General features: G+C 41.5%; 1 protein-coding gene across 1 annotated transcript in view; it reads right to left on the reverse strand.

The window, feature by feature from the left end:
- Positions 1-265: 265 nt before the first annotated feature.
- Positions 266-15,673, reverse strand: part of LOC126281566 (myrosinase 1-like) — a 101,254-nt gene continuing 85,846 nt past the window's right edge. Inside the window, exons 10-11 of the mRNA XM_049980639.1 lie at positions 14,006-14,112; positions 266-460 (exon numbers count right to left, since the gene is read on the reverse strand). Of these exons, the coding sequence (XP_049836596.1) occupies positions 334-460; positions 14,006-14,112 (234 nt within the window). The 3' untranslated portion in view covers positions 266-333. The remainder of the gene's footprint in view (positions 461-14,005; positions 14,113-15,673) is intronic.

A 15,673-nucleotide genomic window follows, 5' to 3' on the forward strand; every position in this document is an offset into this window, starting at 1 on the left:
TCGTCTTTTTACCTACTTGATGCTCTGCACCCTTCACTATTTTATTTCTCAAAGCTACCCGTTGATGTTCTACTGTATTTCTTTTCCCCGTTCTTGTCAAGCGTTCCCTAATTCTCTCTCTGAAATTCTCTACAACTTCTGGTTCTTTCAGTTTATCCAGGTCCCATCTCCTTAAATTCCTACCTTTTTACAGTTTCTTCAGTTTTAATCTACTTCATAATGGTATTAAATCAAAATATAAGGTACTACACGGATTAAACAAGTATTGTAAACAGGGAAAGTTTTTTTATTACAAATTATGAATGTAGGACTACACACTGTATCACAACCTATTTATCTGAAGTATTGCTCGGGAATAGTTTTCGTCCTGAAGATCTCCTCCAAAACAGCGAAGGATGCCTTTGGCGTCCTTTTTCGGTCTGGGTCGTCGAAGTCCACATGGTGAATTCCATACCTAATCCTGGAAACATAAGAAATTAGTATTAATATGGCATTAAATATTATCGTGCAGCATTGAAAATCTGTGATACATTAGAAACTACAATGCTTGCAGCTATTGTTCTTTATATTTGCTTATTTACTTTAGATGACAGCTGCAAAGAGATATGAGTGGTCATGAGCGCATTCGGGCATTAGTTGACATTAAAATACCGCAATTGCTATTTGGGTAGGTGCTTTCAGTATATGTGAAACAAATTACCGACTCTATACAGCATGACAAATGCCCAGACAAATATAGCACTAGGTGTTTTCACAGGGTTTGCATTGGTGGTGTTGCAAAGAATGCTGCAACTCCCTGCCTGGCCACATCGACATGAAGTGAACTGCATATCACCAGAATAAGCATTATTATTGCTGTACATCATAAACGACATCCATTTAATAACACAGTCCACCGATGGAAAAACCTTTTTTGCTGAAAATACCCTTTTCTGCTGTTTTTTAGCGTTCTAAATCCAAATACCATACTTAAAAAACTGTATCACCCACCATTTATTCAGATTTTACAGTTAAATTTATTAAATTAAGCGATGTTTTAAAGAATTTAACAGCTTTAATATAGTTAAAATAATTTAAAAAGGAGGTGTAATAAATGTAGACGACGTTACTAGCACAGCTGAAAAACATTTACTGGAAAAAAGGTCGATCATATTTTTGTGTTAACAGATGGTGTTTTGTTTACTTCAACCTAACTTCACTTTCTCATTCCTGTACATGTGCTCAGTACAATTTCTAATCATGGTTGTAAAAATTCTGCCAACAGTTTTTGTTATATTTGTGGTGAATTTGTGATTAAAAAACACCAAAGAAACATTACACACTTTCTGAAGAAGATTTATCTATCATACTTTGGATCTAAACTTGGTGATCAAGATAAATCTTGGGCGCCTCACAAGGTATGTTACGTGTGTGTTGAAGATCTGAGAAAATGGTCCAAAAAGGAGAAAAAGGCCCTTAGATCTGCTGTTCCTATGATGTGGACGGAGCCAAGAAAACATTCCGATGAAACATTCCGATGATTGCTACTTTTGCAGTGTTGATATTACTGGTCATAATTCGAAAAACAAGAAGGTAATAAGTTACCCTAACCTTCCATCCGCCATCCGACCAGTAGGGCATGGTGTAGATTTGCCGGTTCCTGAACCACCAGATAATTTAAATTCTATTCCAACATAAGTATTTTCTGATGTAAAGTGTGATTTAGATGAAGCAGATGATGATTAATTCCATTGTAATACAGAAAGTCTAGAGCCCAAATTGTTTAATCAGACCGAGGTTAACGATTTGGTTAGGAATCTGGGCTTAACGAAAGAAAAAGCTGAATTTCTTGGCTCTAAGTTAAAAGAAAAGAACTTATTGGTAGTTGTTACCAGCATAAACATGTATAGAAACAGAGAACAGCAGTTTTCCAAGTTTTTTCAACAAGAAGGTGATTTAGTGTACTGGTCAGACATTCCCGGTCTGATGAATGAGTTTGGTATTGGATACAAAAAGGAAGACTGGAGGCTGTTTATTGATTCATCCAAAACTAGTTTAAAGGCTGTTTTATTACACAATGGTAACATGTATGCATCTATACCTGTTGGACATTCTGTTGATATGGAAAGAGGGCTAAATAAAATAGGCTATTCTGCTCATGGCTGGATGATCTGTGGCGATCTAAAAGTTACATGCATGCTCCTTGGTCAGCAAGGTGGCTTCACCAAATTTCCATGTTTCTTGTGTGAATGGGACAGTAGGGCTAGTGATCAACACTGGTCGAAAGTAACTGGCCAGTGAGGGAGTTTAAAACCTGATGAGAATAACATTCCACGCAAAGACCTTGTTGATCCTAAAAACCTACTCCTACCATCTCTATGTATAGATCTAGACTTAATGAAACAGTTTGTAAAGGCTTTGCCTAAAGGTGGACAATAGTTTAAGTATATCTGCCAAAGGTTTCCGCACCTTTTAGAAGCTATACTAAGAGAAGGCATCTTTGTCGGACCTGACATTAGAAAATTGATGTTTGATGTTAACTTTGTATCCACAGTGACCTTAAAAGAGAAAGAAGCATGGTTATCATTCAAGGAATCGTTACAAAGTTCTTAGGACATGAAAAGACACAGAATATCTTTCTATTGCAGCTACAATGCTAAAGAAGATTAAAACTTTAGGATGTTTGATGATCCTGAAAGTTCACTTTTTGAGCAGTCACCTTAATTACTTCCCGGACAATATGGGAAATATTAGTGAGAAAGAAGGAGAGCGTTTTCACCAGAACATTAAAGTGATGGAAAAACGCTACCAAGGCCTCTGTAACACCAATATGGTGGGGGACTACTGTTAGTCACTTCACCGGGACGTTCAACAAGCGACTCATTGCAGAAAACGTTACACAAGAATCTTCAATTAAAAAAGAGAGAGAAAATACACTACTAGCAATTAACCACCTCTGGCCGTAATAACGGCCTTCATTCGCCTGAGTCAAACAGAGCTTGGATGGCGTGTACAGGTACAGCTGCCCATGCAGCTTCAACACGATACCACAGTTCATCAAGAGTAGTGACTGGCATATTGTGACGAGCCAGTTGCTCGGCCACCACTGACGAGACGTTTTAAATTGGAGAGAGATCTGGAGAATGTGCTGGCCAGGGCAGCAGTCGAACATTTTCCGTATCCGGAAAGGCCCGTACTGGACCTGCACCTTGCGGTCGTCCAGTATCCTGCTGAAATGTAGGGTTTCGCAGGGATCGAATGAAGGGTAGAGCCACGGGTCGTAACACATATGAAATGTAACGTCCGTCCACTGTTCAAATTGCCGTCTATGCGAACAAAAGGTGACCGAGACGTGCAACCACTGGCACCCCATACCATCACTCCGGGTGAGACGCCAGTATGGCGATGACGAATATACGCTTCCAATGTGCGTTCACCGCTGTGTCGCCAAACACGGATGCGACCATCATGATGCTGTAAACATAACCTGGATTCATGCGAAAAAATGACGTTTTGCAATTCGTGCACCCAGGTTCGTCGTTGAGTACACCATCGCAGGCGCTCCTGTCTGTGATGCAGCGTCAAGGGTAACCGCAGCCATGGTCTCCGAGCTGATTGTCCATGCTGCTGCAAACGTCGTCGAACTATTCGTGTAGATGGTTGTTGTCTTGCAAACGTCCCCATCTGTTGACTCGGGGGTCGAGACGTGGCTGCACGATCCGTTACAGCCATGCGTATCTCAACCAAAGTGAGCAGCAATGTCGCGATACGATAAACCGCAATCGGAAACGTGACGGTACGCATTTCTCCTCCTTACACGATGCATCACAACATCGTTTCACCAGGCAACGCCGGTTAACTGCTGTTTGTGTATGAGAAATCGGTTGGAAACTTTCCTCATGTCAGCACATTGTAGGTGTCGCCACCGGCGCCAACCTTTTGTGAATGCTCTGAAAAACTAATTATTTGCATATCACAGCATCTTCTTCCTGTAGGTTAAATTTCGCGTCTGTAGCCCATCATCTTCATGGTGTAGCAATTTTAATGGCCAGTAGTGTACAAACCAATTCCAGCTGACAAGTGAAACCTCTATTGATACATGTCATTGTTTTAAGTAGCTTACTGTAAGCACAAACCATGCTTATGTTGTAGCAAAGTGTTCCTTAAAAGTTTTTCAAAAAAAATTTTATCGTTGGCCTATGTAATTAAACAATCACTTTCACTGACTGCAGCTCCTGACTTAACGAACTAAAGCTTGCTTGTAAGTTGAAACCCTTGTGAAGAGTATTACTCACTTGTTCGATTAATATTTACGTAAACATAAGAGTGTAACGTGTAGGTTACGATGTGGTCTCCGGTCGAAGGAAGTACTTTTGGAGAACGGCGCTCTATGACCTGATTTTTACTTTCGGAAGGTACACAATCTTGTAAATATTATCCTGAATGAAGCAAAAATACGACAGTAGTTGCATTAATCATTCGATATTTTGTGCGTGGGTTGAAAAGTTTAAAAGTGGCAGCCAAAACGCCACCTAGGAGCTCCAATCGGTGCGTCTGGTGCTAGCACCGACCTCGGCGTTGCACGCTCGTGTTGATTCAGTTATCCAAAGAAACCGACGACTAACAATTCCAAAAACTGCAGAAACTGTCAAGTAAGCCTTTGCACAGCTCATTTCATCATGCACAAGAAAGTAAACTACTGTAAAATTTGTTCAAGATGGGGTACCAGAGAGCTTGCCTTCCGCCATGAAAGAGAGAGCTTTCCCATTTGGACCGGGACTGAAAATCGTTTCGGTTGCGAAGATGCTCCATTTCGAGACAGGATTTTAACCTGTGATGAAACTTAGATACCTCATTATGAGCCGGTGTCCAACGTCAACGCATGCAGTGGAAACAAACTGAATCGCATGCCCGTGGGAAAATAAAAACGCAACCATCGGTTAGTACCAGCTTTTGCAATCCATACGCTCCGATTTTCTGTGAGTTTCGGTTGGGCATTAGCGCATACTAAACACACATGACAAAGAGTATAGTTAAGGTCGCACTGAAGAGGAAATGTCCGGGATGGTCGAGGGAAGCCATGGTTCTTCTACAAGACAACGCTCGACTTCAAGCGACACAAGTGACGCTGGAAACTATTTGCAGTGTGGGTTGGAGGCTCCTACCACAACCTCCTCCCATCCCTGCTGTTGTCCTTCTAGAATTTTATCTGTTTCGTTCAATAAAATAATCTTTGCATAGCGCCAAGTTCAATGGCAATGAAGAAGCAAAGAAAAATGTACAAGCAGTATAATCGAGAGCAATGTGCAAAATTCTTGGCAGGGACGATAAGAAAACTCGTAAGAATACGGGGCAAATGCATAAAAGGTGGTATTGAGCACTAACAAAAATTTGTATTGCTTTGATAAACTATTTTTTCTGCATAGTTAAATGTCTGTTTAATTACTGAATGACCCTTGTATTATTAAAGGGTCAAAAAAATGGCTCTGAGCACTGTGGGACTTAACATTTAAAGGGTCATTCAGTAATAAAACACACATATATTAAAGGTAGCTGTAAATTAATAAACACTATAATTATGTGATCATAAACGCCGAAACGTACATCTTTCAACGGTGATTTTCCCGTATCATGATATAAATTTTAGTTGTTACAGTGATTAACGTTGCCTCTGTGCCCGAAAATATGCAATACCGTTTCTCTTTGTGAAGCAAAGGTTTTCGTTAAGTCGCACTGCAAATTACTCTCTCAGGAATCAGGTAACCTATTTCGCTTTTTCTATGTGCTACATCTGTCCAAATGGTTTAAACGGCTCTGAGCACTATGGGACTTAACATCTGAGGTCATCAGTCCCCTAGACTTAGAACTACTTAAGCTTAACTAACCTAAGGACATCACACACATCCATGCCCGAGGCATGATTCGAACCTGCGACCGTAGCAGCAGCGCGGTTCCGGACTGAAGCGCCTAGAACCGCTCGGCCACATCGGCCGGCTGCTACATCTTTGTGAATCAAGATTCTTTATCTTCTTATAGAGGGTGATTCATGTGCATAGCACTACTTGCAAACTGTTAGTCCTACAGACGAAACAAACAGTACCTCTTCGTATTAAATTTAATAGAGTAGAATTTTATACTGGGATACGTTTGTCTGGAGACCACGGCTTTCGAGTTATCACACTTTCAAACACCTTTTTCTTTAATAACTCGCAAACGTATCACAGTGCCAAATTTAACAAAATTAAATTTTCTACAAAAAAGGTTCCATTGATTTTTTCTGTAGGGCTAATAGTTTGCACGTAGCGAGTAAGAGAACATGAAGTTCTTGCTCGTAGTAATTGAAGACATTGTGGGTTGCATAATATCCATAGCTGAATCCCCCTGTACATCCATTAACATTTGAACTGCTAAGAAACATCCATTAAAAAAAAAAAAGATATCATATCCGTCTCTGTATGTTTACTGTATCCGACCTACTTGATAAATTATGATGTACTGCATATTTAATTTGTTTTGTATCCTCTAAAGTTACTACATTCTACTCTTCTTTTTACAGTGTCACTTAATCCTTGTAGCTGCAAGGATGTTCCATAACGACATTCTTTCTCAGTTCTCATTATTGTTGTTTCCCTGATGTTGAAAGGTTCTCCACTACGACAACTCCTAGCAGTTACCAAGGTACGTCCAATCGTCTATGATGCCATATTATCAGAGGAGCGATATTTGGGAAGACTCCGTCCTTGTACTCCAGTGTGACACAGTAAATCGCAACAAACTCGCACAATCACCAAGGAATACCAATTAATGCCGTTCATCCAAACCCTACTACAAAACAGGCAATTTTTTTGTCACCCTGAACAAAAAACCGACGGAGAATCCATAAGCACGGTTCTCCTCAAGGCAGTGTGTTGGCACTGCTGCTGTGCAATATCCACACCAATGGTCAACCTGTCGGAACAGACACAGGATCTTTCATTTATGTCGACGACAAAGCTGTTCTAACACAAGAAAAACGTTCGAGGAAGTACATCTACATCTACATCTACATGACTACTCTGCAATTCACATTTAAGTGCTTGGCAGAGGGTTCATAGAACCACAATCATACTATCTCTCTACTATTTCACTCCCGAACAGCGAGCGGCAAAAACGAACACCTAAACCTTTCTGTTCGAGCTCTGATTTCTCTTATTTTATTTTGATGATCATTCCTACCTATGTAGGTTGGGTTCAACAAAATATTTTCGCATTCGGAAGAGAAAGTTGGTGACTGAAATTTCGTAAAAAGGTCTCGCCGCGACGAAAACCGTCTATGCTGTAATGACTTCCATCCCAACTCGTGTATCATATCTGCCACACTCTCTCCCCTATAACGTGATAATACAAAACGAGCTGCCCTTTTTTGCACCCTTTCGATGTCCTCCGTCAATCCCACCTGGTAAGGATCCCACACCGCGCAGCAGTATTCTAACAGGGGACGAACGAGTGTAGTGTAAGCTGTCTCTTTAGTGGACTTGTTGCATCTTCTAAGTGTCCTGCCAATGAAACGCAACCTTTGGCTCGCCTTCCCGACAATATTATCTATGTGGTCCTTCCAACTGAAGTTGTTCGTAATTTTAACACCCAGCTACTTAGTTGAATTGACAGCCTTGAGAATTGTACTATTTATCGAGTAATCGAATTTCAACGGATTTCTTTTGGAACTCATGTGGATCATCTCACACTTTTCGTTATTTAGCGTCAACTGCCACCTGACACACCATACAGCAATCTTTTCTAAATCGCTTTGCAACTGATACTGGTCTTCGGATGACCTTACTAGACGGTAAATTACAGCATCATCTGCGAACAGTCTAAGAGAACTGCTCAGATTGTCACCCAGGTCATTTATATAGACCAGGAACAGCAGAGGTCCGAGGACGCTTCCCTGGGGAACACCTGATATCACTTCAGTTTTACTCGATGATTTGCCGTCTATTACTACGAACTGCGACCTTCCTGATAGGAAATCACGAATCCAGTCGCACAACTGAGACGATACCCCATAGCTCCGCAGCTTGATTAGAAGTCGCTTATGAGGAACGGTGTCAAAAGCTTTCCGGAAATCTAGAAATACGGAATCAACTTGAGATCCCCTGTCGATAGCGGCCATTACTTCGTGCGAATAAAGAGCTAGCTGCGTTGCACAAGAGCGATGTTTTCTGAAGCCATGCTGATTACGTGTCAATAGATCGTTCCCTTCGAGGTGATTCATAATGTTTGAATACAGTATATGCTCCAAAACCCTACTGCAAACCGACGTCAATGATATAGGTCTGTAGTTAAATGGATTACTCCTACTACCCTTCTTGAACACTGGTGCGACCTGCGCAATTTTCCAATCTGTAGGTACAGATCTATCGGTGAGCGAGCGGTTGTATATGAGTGCTAAGTAGGGAGCTATAGTATCAGCGTAATCTGAAAGGAACCTAATCGGTATACAATCTGGACCTGAAGACTTACCCGTATCAAGCGATTTGAGTTGCTTCGCAACCCCTAAGGTATCTACTTCTAAGAAACTCATGCTAGCAGATGTTCGTGTTTCAAATTCTGGAATATTCCATTCGTCTTCCCTGGTGAAGGAATTTCGGAAAACTGCGTTCAATAACTCCGCTTTAGCGGCACAGTCGTCGATAACAGTACCATCGGCACTGCGCAGCGAAGGTATTGACTGCGTCTTGCCGCTTGTGTACTTTACATACGAGCAGAATTTCTTCGGATTTTCTACCAAATTTCGAGACAATGTTTCGTTGTGGAACCTATTAAAGGCATCTCGCAAGTACGTGCCAAATTTTGCGCGTCTGTAAATTTTAGCCCATCTTCGGGATTTCGCGTTCTTTTGAACATCGCATGCTTTTTCCGTTGCCTCTGCAACAGCGTTCGGACCTTTTTTGTGTACCACGGGGGATCCGTTCCATCTCTTACCAATTTATGAGGTATGAATATCTCAATTGCTGTTGCTACTATATCTTTCAATTTGAGCCACATCTCGTCTACATTCGAATAGTCAGTTCGGAAGGAATGGAAACTGTCTTTTAGGAAGGCTTCTAGTGGCACTTTATCCGCTTTTTTAAATAAAAATATTTTGCGTTTGTTTCTGATGGATTTGGAAGAAATGGTATTGAGCCTAGCTACAATGACCTTGTGATCACTAATCCCTGTATCAGTCATGATGCTCTCTATCAGCTCTGGATTGTTTGTGGCTAAGAGGTGAAGCGTGTTTTCGCAACCATTTACAATTCGCGTGGGTTCGTGGACTAACTGCTCGAAATAATTTTCGGAGAATGCATTTAGGACAATCTCGGAAGACGTTTTCTGCCTACCACCGGTTTTGAACAAGTATTTTTGCCAACATACCGAGGGTTGGTTGAAGTCCCCACCAACTATAACCGTATGAGTGGGGTATTTATTTGTTACGAGACTCAAACTTTCTCTGAACTGTTCCGCAACTGTATCATCGGAGTCTGGGGGTCGGTAGAAGGAGCCAATTATTAACTTAATTCGGCTGTTAAGTATAACCTCCACCCACACCAATTCGCACGGAGTATCTACTTCGACTTCACTACAAGATAAACCACTACTGACAGACACCAACACTCTACCACCAATTCTGCCTAATCTATCTTTCCTGAACACCGTCTGAGACTTCGTAAAAATTTCTGCAGAACTTATTTCAGGCTTTAGCCAGCTTTCTGTACCTATAACGATATCAGCTTCTGTGCTTTCTATTAGCGCTTGAAGCTCAGGGACTTTTCCAGCGCAACTACAACAGTTTACAACTATAATTCCGACTGTTCCTTGATCCAAGCACGTCCTGTAATTGCCAAGCACCCTTTGACATTGCAGCCCATCCCGCACTTTCCCGAGGCCTTCTAACCTAAAAAACCGCCCAGTCCACGCCACACAGCCTCCGCTACCCGTGTAGCCGCCAGCTGAGTGTAGTGAACTCCTGACCTATTCAGCGGAACCCGAAACCCCACCACACTATGGCGCAAGTCAAGGAATCTGCAGCCAATACGATCGCAAAACCGTTTGAGCCTCTGATTCAGACCCTCCACCCGGCTCTGCACCAAAGGTCCGCAGTCGGTTCTGTCAGCGATGCTGCAGATGGTGAGCTCTGCCTTCATCTCATAAGCAAGACCGGCAGCCTTCACCAAATCAGATAGCCGCTGGAATCCAGAGAGAATTTCCTCAGATCCAAAGCGACACACGTCATTAGTGCCGACATGTGCCACCACCTGCAGCTGGCTGCACCCTGTGCTCTTCATGGCATCCGGAAGGACCCTTTCCACATCAGGAATGATTCCTCCCGGAATGCACACGGAGTGCACACTGGATTTCTTCCCCTCCTTAGCCGCCGTATCCCTAAGGGGCCCCATTACGCGCCTAACATTGGAGCTCTCAACTACCAGTAAGCCCACCCTCTGCGATTGCCCGGACCTTGAAGGCTGAGAATGATCCTCTGAAGCAGGGCAGGCAGCTGCATCTGGCTCAGCCAGAGACAGTGCCTGAAACCGGTTTGTCAGACGCACCGGGGAGGCTTTCTGATCAGCCTCTGAGGACGCCTTTCGCTGCCTGCCACGCCTTGGAACGACCTCCCAATCAACTACAGGCGAGGGCTCAGCCCCACTGCGGGCAGCAACCGGGGCAACCACAGCGGCAGACAGATCTGGGGACAGACGGGACGAGGTTGACATCCCCGTGATACCCAAGTCCGGCTCCCCACAGTGGTGCCCATTGGCAACAGCCTCAAGCTGCGCGACCGAAGTCAGCGCCGATTGCAGCTGTGAGCGAAGGGATGCCAAGTCAGCCCTCATCCGAACACAGCAATCGCAGTCCCTGTCCATTCTAATCGATGTTTAACAACAGTTACCGAAACACGAGTCCGTGCCTAGATAACGCAAGCGAAACACGCAAAGAATGTGTCAACTAACCTGTACAAATGCCTAACGACTGCGCTACAATCTGCTGAATCTACGATTACAGTAACTAAAACTCGAAATTGCACCTCCTATACGAAACTCACACGCAATTTAAATAAGAATCTACGAAGTAAACACTAAAGTGCGATGCTACAACTGTCAAATACTATAATACGCCCGAAATATATGAATTAAACAATGCAAGTACCCAAAGTACTGTAGAAACGAAACTGACTGCAGCTCTCGAAGATCTGGCATAATACTATGACGATAATCTTCTATAGCTTAACGCACCCAAAAAACAGATATGTGCGTTTCACTTAAGAAATTGACAAGCTAGGGGAAAAGAAACAGGAAGTAACTTTGAGGAGAAAGCAACTAAAACACTGGGACACCTCTACATACCCCATAGTAAAGCTCGACCGCAAAGATAGAGAACAAGAAGCTCGAAGCAGCTGAAGTAATATCATACGTAATCTCACTAACAGACATGGGGGTCTTAAATGTTCTAGTGCTATGCTACTCTGCAGCGTAATGTGCTGCACGGGTCTGGCAGAACTCCGCACACACCAGGCACGTTGACGCCGCTCTTAACGAGACACGCGGCATTGTAACTGGTTGCCTACGACTACAGTTGACAAAATGTACCATTTTGTAAGCTTAGCACCCCCGGATATTACAACGACAGAGGTTGAGAAGAAGAAAAAGGAGAATGATTCCAGGCATCCAGTGTTTGGAAGCGAAGCACCATGTCCTAGGCTGAAGTCGAGAAAGACCTTTCTGAAGCCATTAAAATACCCTACCAAACGTGGAAGACTTTGAAATTACTGCGAGCTGGAGCAACCCTGTGCAAATTGAAACTTCAAGCGGTGGGGCTACATTACTGGAGCTGCAAAACCTGTGAATGTGGAAAACGTCAACACCTCTTGATCTGCCCGAATTTTCCTCAAGCCTACATGCTGGAGGACTTGGTTCCAGAAAATGTTCTAGCAATAACCTCTGCCGAATTTTGGGCCTCAGAATCAATTTGACATGTATAAAGTTTTATGTATACATTGTATTGTACTGTCCTGGATACGAAAATGATAATGTCCTCAATTCCACAAAATAACGACCACTTTCGTACTTAGTCTTTCCACTCAATTATTTTCTTGCAGCATCTAAATTTGTAGTTTTGTCCTCAATTACACAAAATAACGACCACTTTCGTACTTAGTCTTTCCACTCAATTATTTTCTTGCAGCATCTAAATTTGTAGTTTTTTCATTTCTGCCAATTCTCAATTTTACTTCGCTCACTTTTCATCACCTGCCGTACAAATTCTGGACATTTTTGAAATCTAACAGAATTTGTTATGCTAATGGATATCTTCTGTTGAACGGAGCTTTCTTCAGCTTAGGTAGTCTGCTCTTTACATCTTTGCTGGACCGTTGTTTATGATGTGGTAACATACACTTATGTCATGTACAATATCTTGCACAATTTCGATATTTAGTTTATTGACATTTTCGTTACTGGTACTTGTCATTACCTTTGCCTCTGCTTTACATAACTTTAATCCTGATACATGCTGAACAGCCTGTCGGTTCTAATTAACATTTCTTGTAATCCATCTTTAATACCTATCAACAGATATGCGAACCTCACCATTGGTATTTGTTTCCATAAATCTGTAATTTATTCGTTTCCTTTCACGTGCAACATGGCCACTACAGAGGAGGCGCCAAAGAATAATTGTGATAAACTATGGGATTCACTGCTTTTAACAATCATTTTACTTTATACAAATGTAGATGCTCTGGATTCATGTTACGCTGAAGCTTAGTTTTGTCTACCAACCTGCCGTATAGTTACTCATGCAATCATTTATCTTCAATTTTTTCGTTATGTATCACCCAATTTCCTCTCTTTATCATTTCTATGAGTTTGAGACAGATTTGTTTGGTATTTTTGTGTATTACATTTCTCTTAGTGTGTCCACAAACGTCATTCTTGTCTATGGCTGCCTCCACTGAATATTTTTATTTGTGTCTTTATTTCCCTCTACGTTGTTTTTCACTCCCTCTTTAATGAACTACTGTTCATTCTTCTCTTAGTTCAGCCATAATTACCTAGGACAGGCTAAACATAAATTCATATTTTCTTCTTCTTATACAATCTCGCTTCCTAGTATGGTTCTTCCTTTTAACTTTCTTTAAAAGCAGATGAAAGTTTCATGGGTTAGGTACTGAACCAAGTTCATTAACACTGTAGAATCATAATTTAATGTAAGAGATACATTTTTCATGTTTTTACACATTTGTGAGAATGTGTTTTTCTAATTTTGAGAAATGCTGTTGGTACTTGATACCTACGGGAAAATTTTAGAACTCACTGTCGTCTTGCCTTTGTCTCACATCACCTGTATCCCACGGTAAATCCATTTCTCAGTGACAAATTCTAAGTAGGTTTATAATCTTCACATAGCCATTCAGGTTTAAGCTTTCTATGGCTTCCCTAAATCACCATACTGAAATGCAAGTCTACAAGCTGAATCGCTTCCTCCTTCATCTATGCCCACAAAAGTTTGTGTTCCATTCCTAAACACACACTGTCGACACAATGTTATGTTCTGTATTATAATTGACACAAAAAAGAGTATAGAATGCTCCTTTACTCAGTGTGCGCAGGTTTTATTAAATTTTCGTCATTTTAGTAGTCCTTCTGTACCACCACCAACCAGTTTTGAGAAATGTTTGATTTCTCATGAGTATTTTGCAAATGTAGCAATTTTTACAATCTTTAGTGAAATTGATGGTCTGGTTACTCCTTAAATTCACCTCCAGACCACACGGGACAGTCGTATTACGTGACAATCAAAATACAGAACCATAATTACGTTACTATTCCCATTTGTATGCAACAGTTGTACATCATCAGCCAGTAACACATGCCGATGAAACTGTTTCTCCGGAAATACTTACCGTTTCTTGTAGACAGTGCAGGAGGAAGTAACACGCGATAGACGAGAAAGTAACGGCATAGCAAAGACTCGTGTCTACTGAGGCTGGTGAAGAATTACTTACGTAAATCCGGTGCCCCACTCAAAGTTATCCATCAGACTCCAGGCCACATAGCCGATGACATCGACGCCGTCCTCGTTCATAGCTTTCGCCATCTCAGAAAGGTAGGCCTGTCGAAATTTTTCATATGTTTATTACATGTGCCGAATAGCACAACGAAAGCCAGAAGGCCTTCGCCTACATCTAACGGAATATTTCTAACAATAGACATTTATATGGCATAATAATTACACTCAAACTTTAGACTGAATAGATTATTATTAATAACGATGGTAAATGAATATATACAATTGTATTTGTTTCGGGATTACCGTCTCGTTGAATTTTGTAAATGATATCATTGCGCTATCGACTGTACAGTTAACTACTATTTTGCACAACTTAAATTTAAACCTATATTCATTTTCAACTGGTTAAGGCGCTGAAACAAAACAGTTCTCAAGATTAATAAGATGAGTAAAAAGGATGTGAACTATGGGTAGAGAAAAGATGCACTTATATCTCTTGAAATTTGAATTAAAAAATAGGGTAACAGTAATGGTGTAGTTTCGTATGTTCAGGCCAGATTTTGCTCAATTTTTATGCAAAAGATTTTGACGATCTACCCAACCGTCTCCTTCATATGCAGCAGCTGTGCTCCTATGCCTTCACGCTGCTTGATTTCTAACCAGACTGTGGACTATTGCTGCTGTCGCGTCGCTATTTATAACTGCGTTCGACATCCGGCGCCAGGTATGTTATTTGTTGTACAAAGTTCCCACTGTTACTCCATAAAACACACATTCTCTAGTTGTTATCTAGCTCTGCTCTATGGGATAGCCAGCGACTGAGTTGCGCAGCCCAAATGTGTCGAAATCTCTACGTCCTGGATTATTAAGCTTACCTACGTCTTTATTCTCAGAGACTCCTTAATTATGCTGTCCCAGAAACTCCTATTTCGTTCCATGATTAAAATGGAGATACTGCTCGGCGACAGCTGATTCACTCTGTCATTTTAGTCAGGTGTGTCGTTGATTATCCTTGCGCCTCTCTTCTACTACAATGAATGCTTGCAATTTAGTAAAGTTTGTTGTTGCCATCTTCCCTACATGCCTTGTAATTTATTCTCGTGATTGGATTTATACCCAGTTTAACATAATTTATTTCATTTATTTGCGATTTAATTCCTAATTAATTTTCTTTCTAGTTTCATCTGTATCCCTGAAACTTACATCTAGCTGTCAAAAGCTGGAAACTTATTTACCCATTACTGTAACATGCTAACGAGGATCGAAGTTATCATTTGCAACCCACTTGGTCAATCGTTATAGTTTGTGTTCCGAGTCAAGCCTTTTATAGTTAATAAGTAGTAAAGCCATGACCAATACGAAGATTAATTTCAACACCACAGTGCGTACTAGGCATGGGCCAGTTGATTTGGCGTTTCCTTCCTCCTACGTCTGAACTGACTGACCCACTCAGTTACAGGGGGACCTGCAGTTTAACGTGGATTCCGAACCAAGTGCAACTTTCATGTCAGAAAACGGTGGCACTGTGGAAAGAAGTGATAAGGTACAGATAAAAATCTAAGATTGATCAGGGATCTAAACCGTGACCTTTGGACTTAAGTCTGGCACTTTATCACCAAACTATCGAACCAGACCTGTTTAAAGGTAACCATAAATATTTATG

This window comes from Schistocerca gregaria, chromosome 7 (assembly GCF_023897955.1).
Source record: "Schistocerca gregaria isolate iqSchGreg1 chromosome 7, iqSchGreg1.2, whole genome shotgun sequence".
Lineage (NCBI taxonomy): Eukaryota > Metazoa > Arthropoda > Insecta > Orthoptera > Acrididae > Schistocerca > Schistocerca gregaria.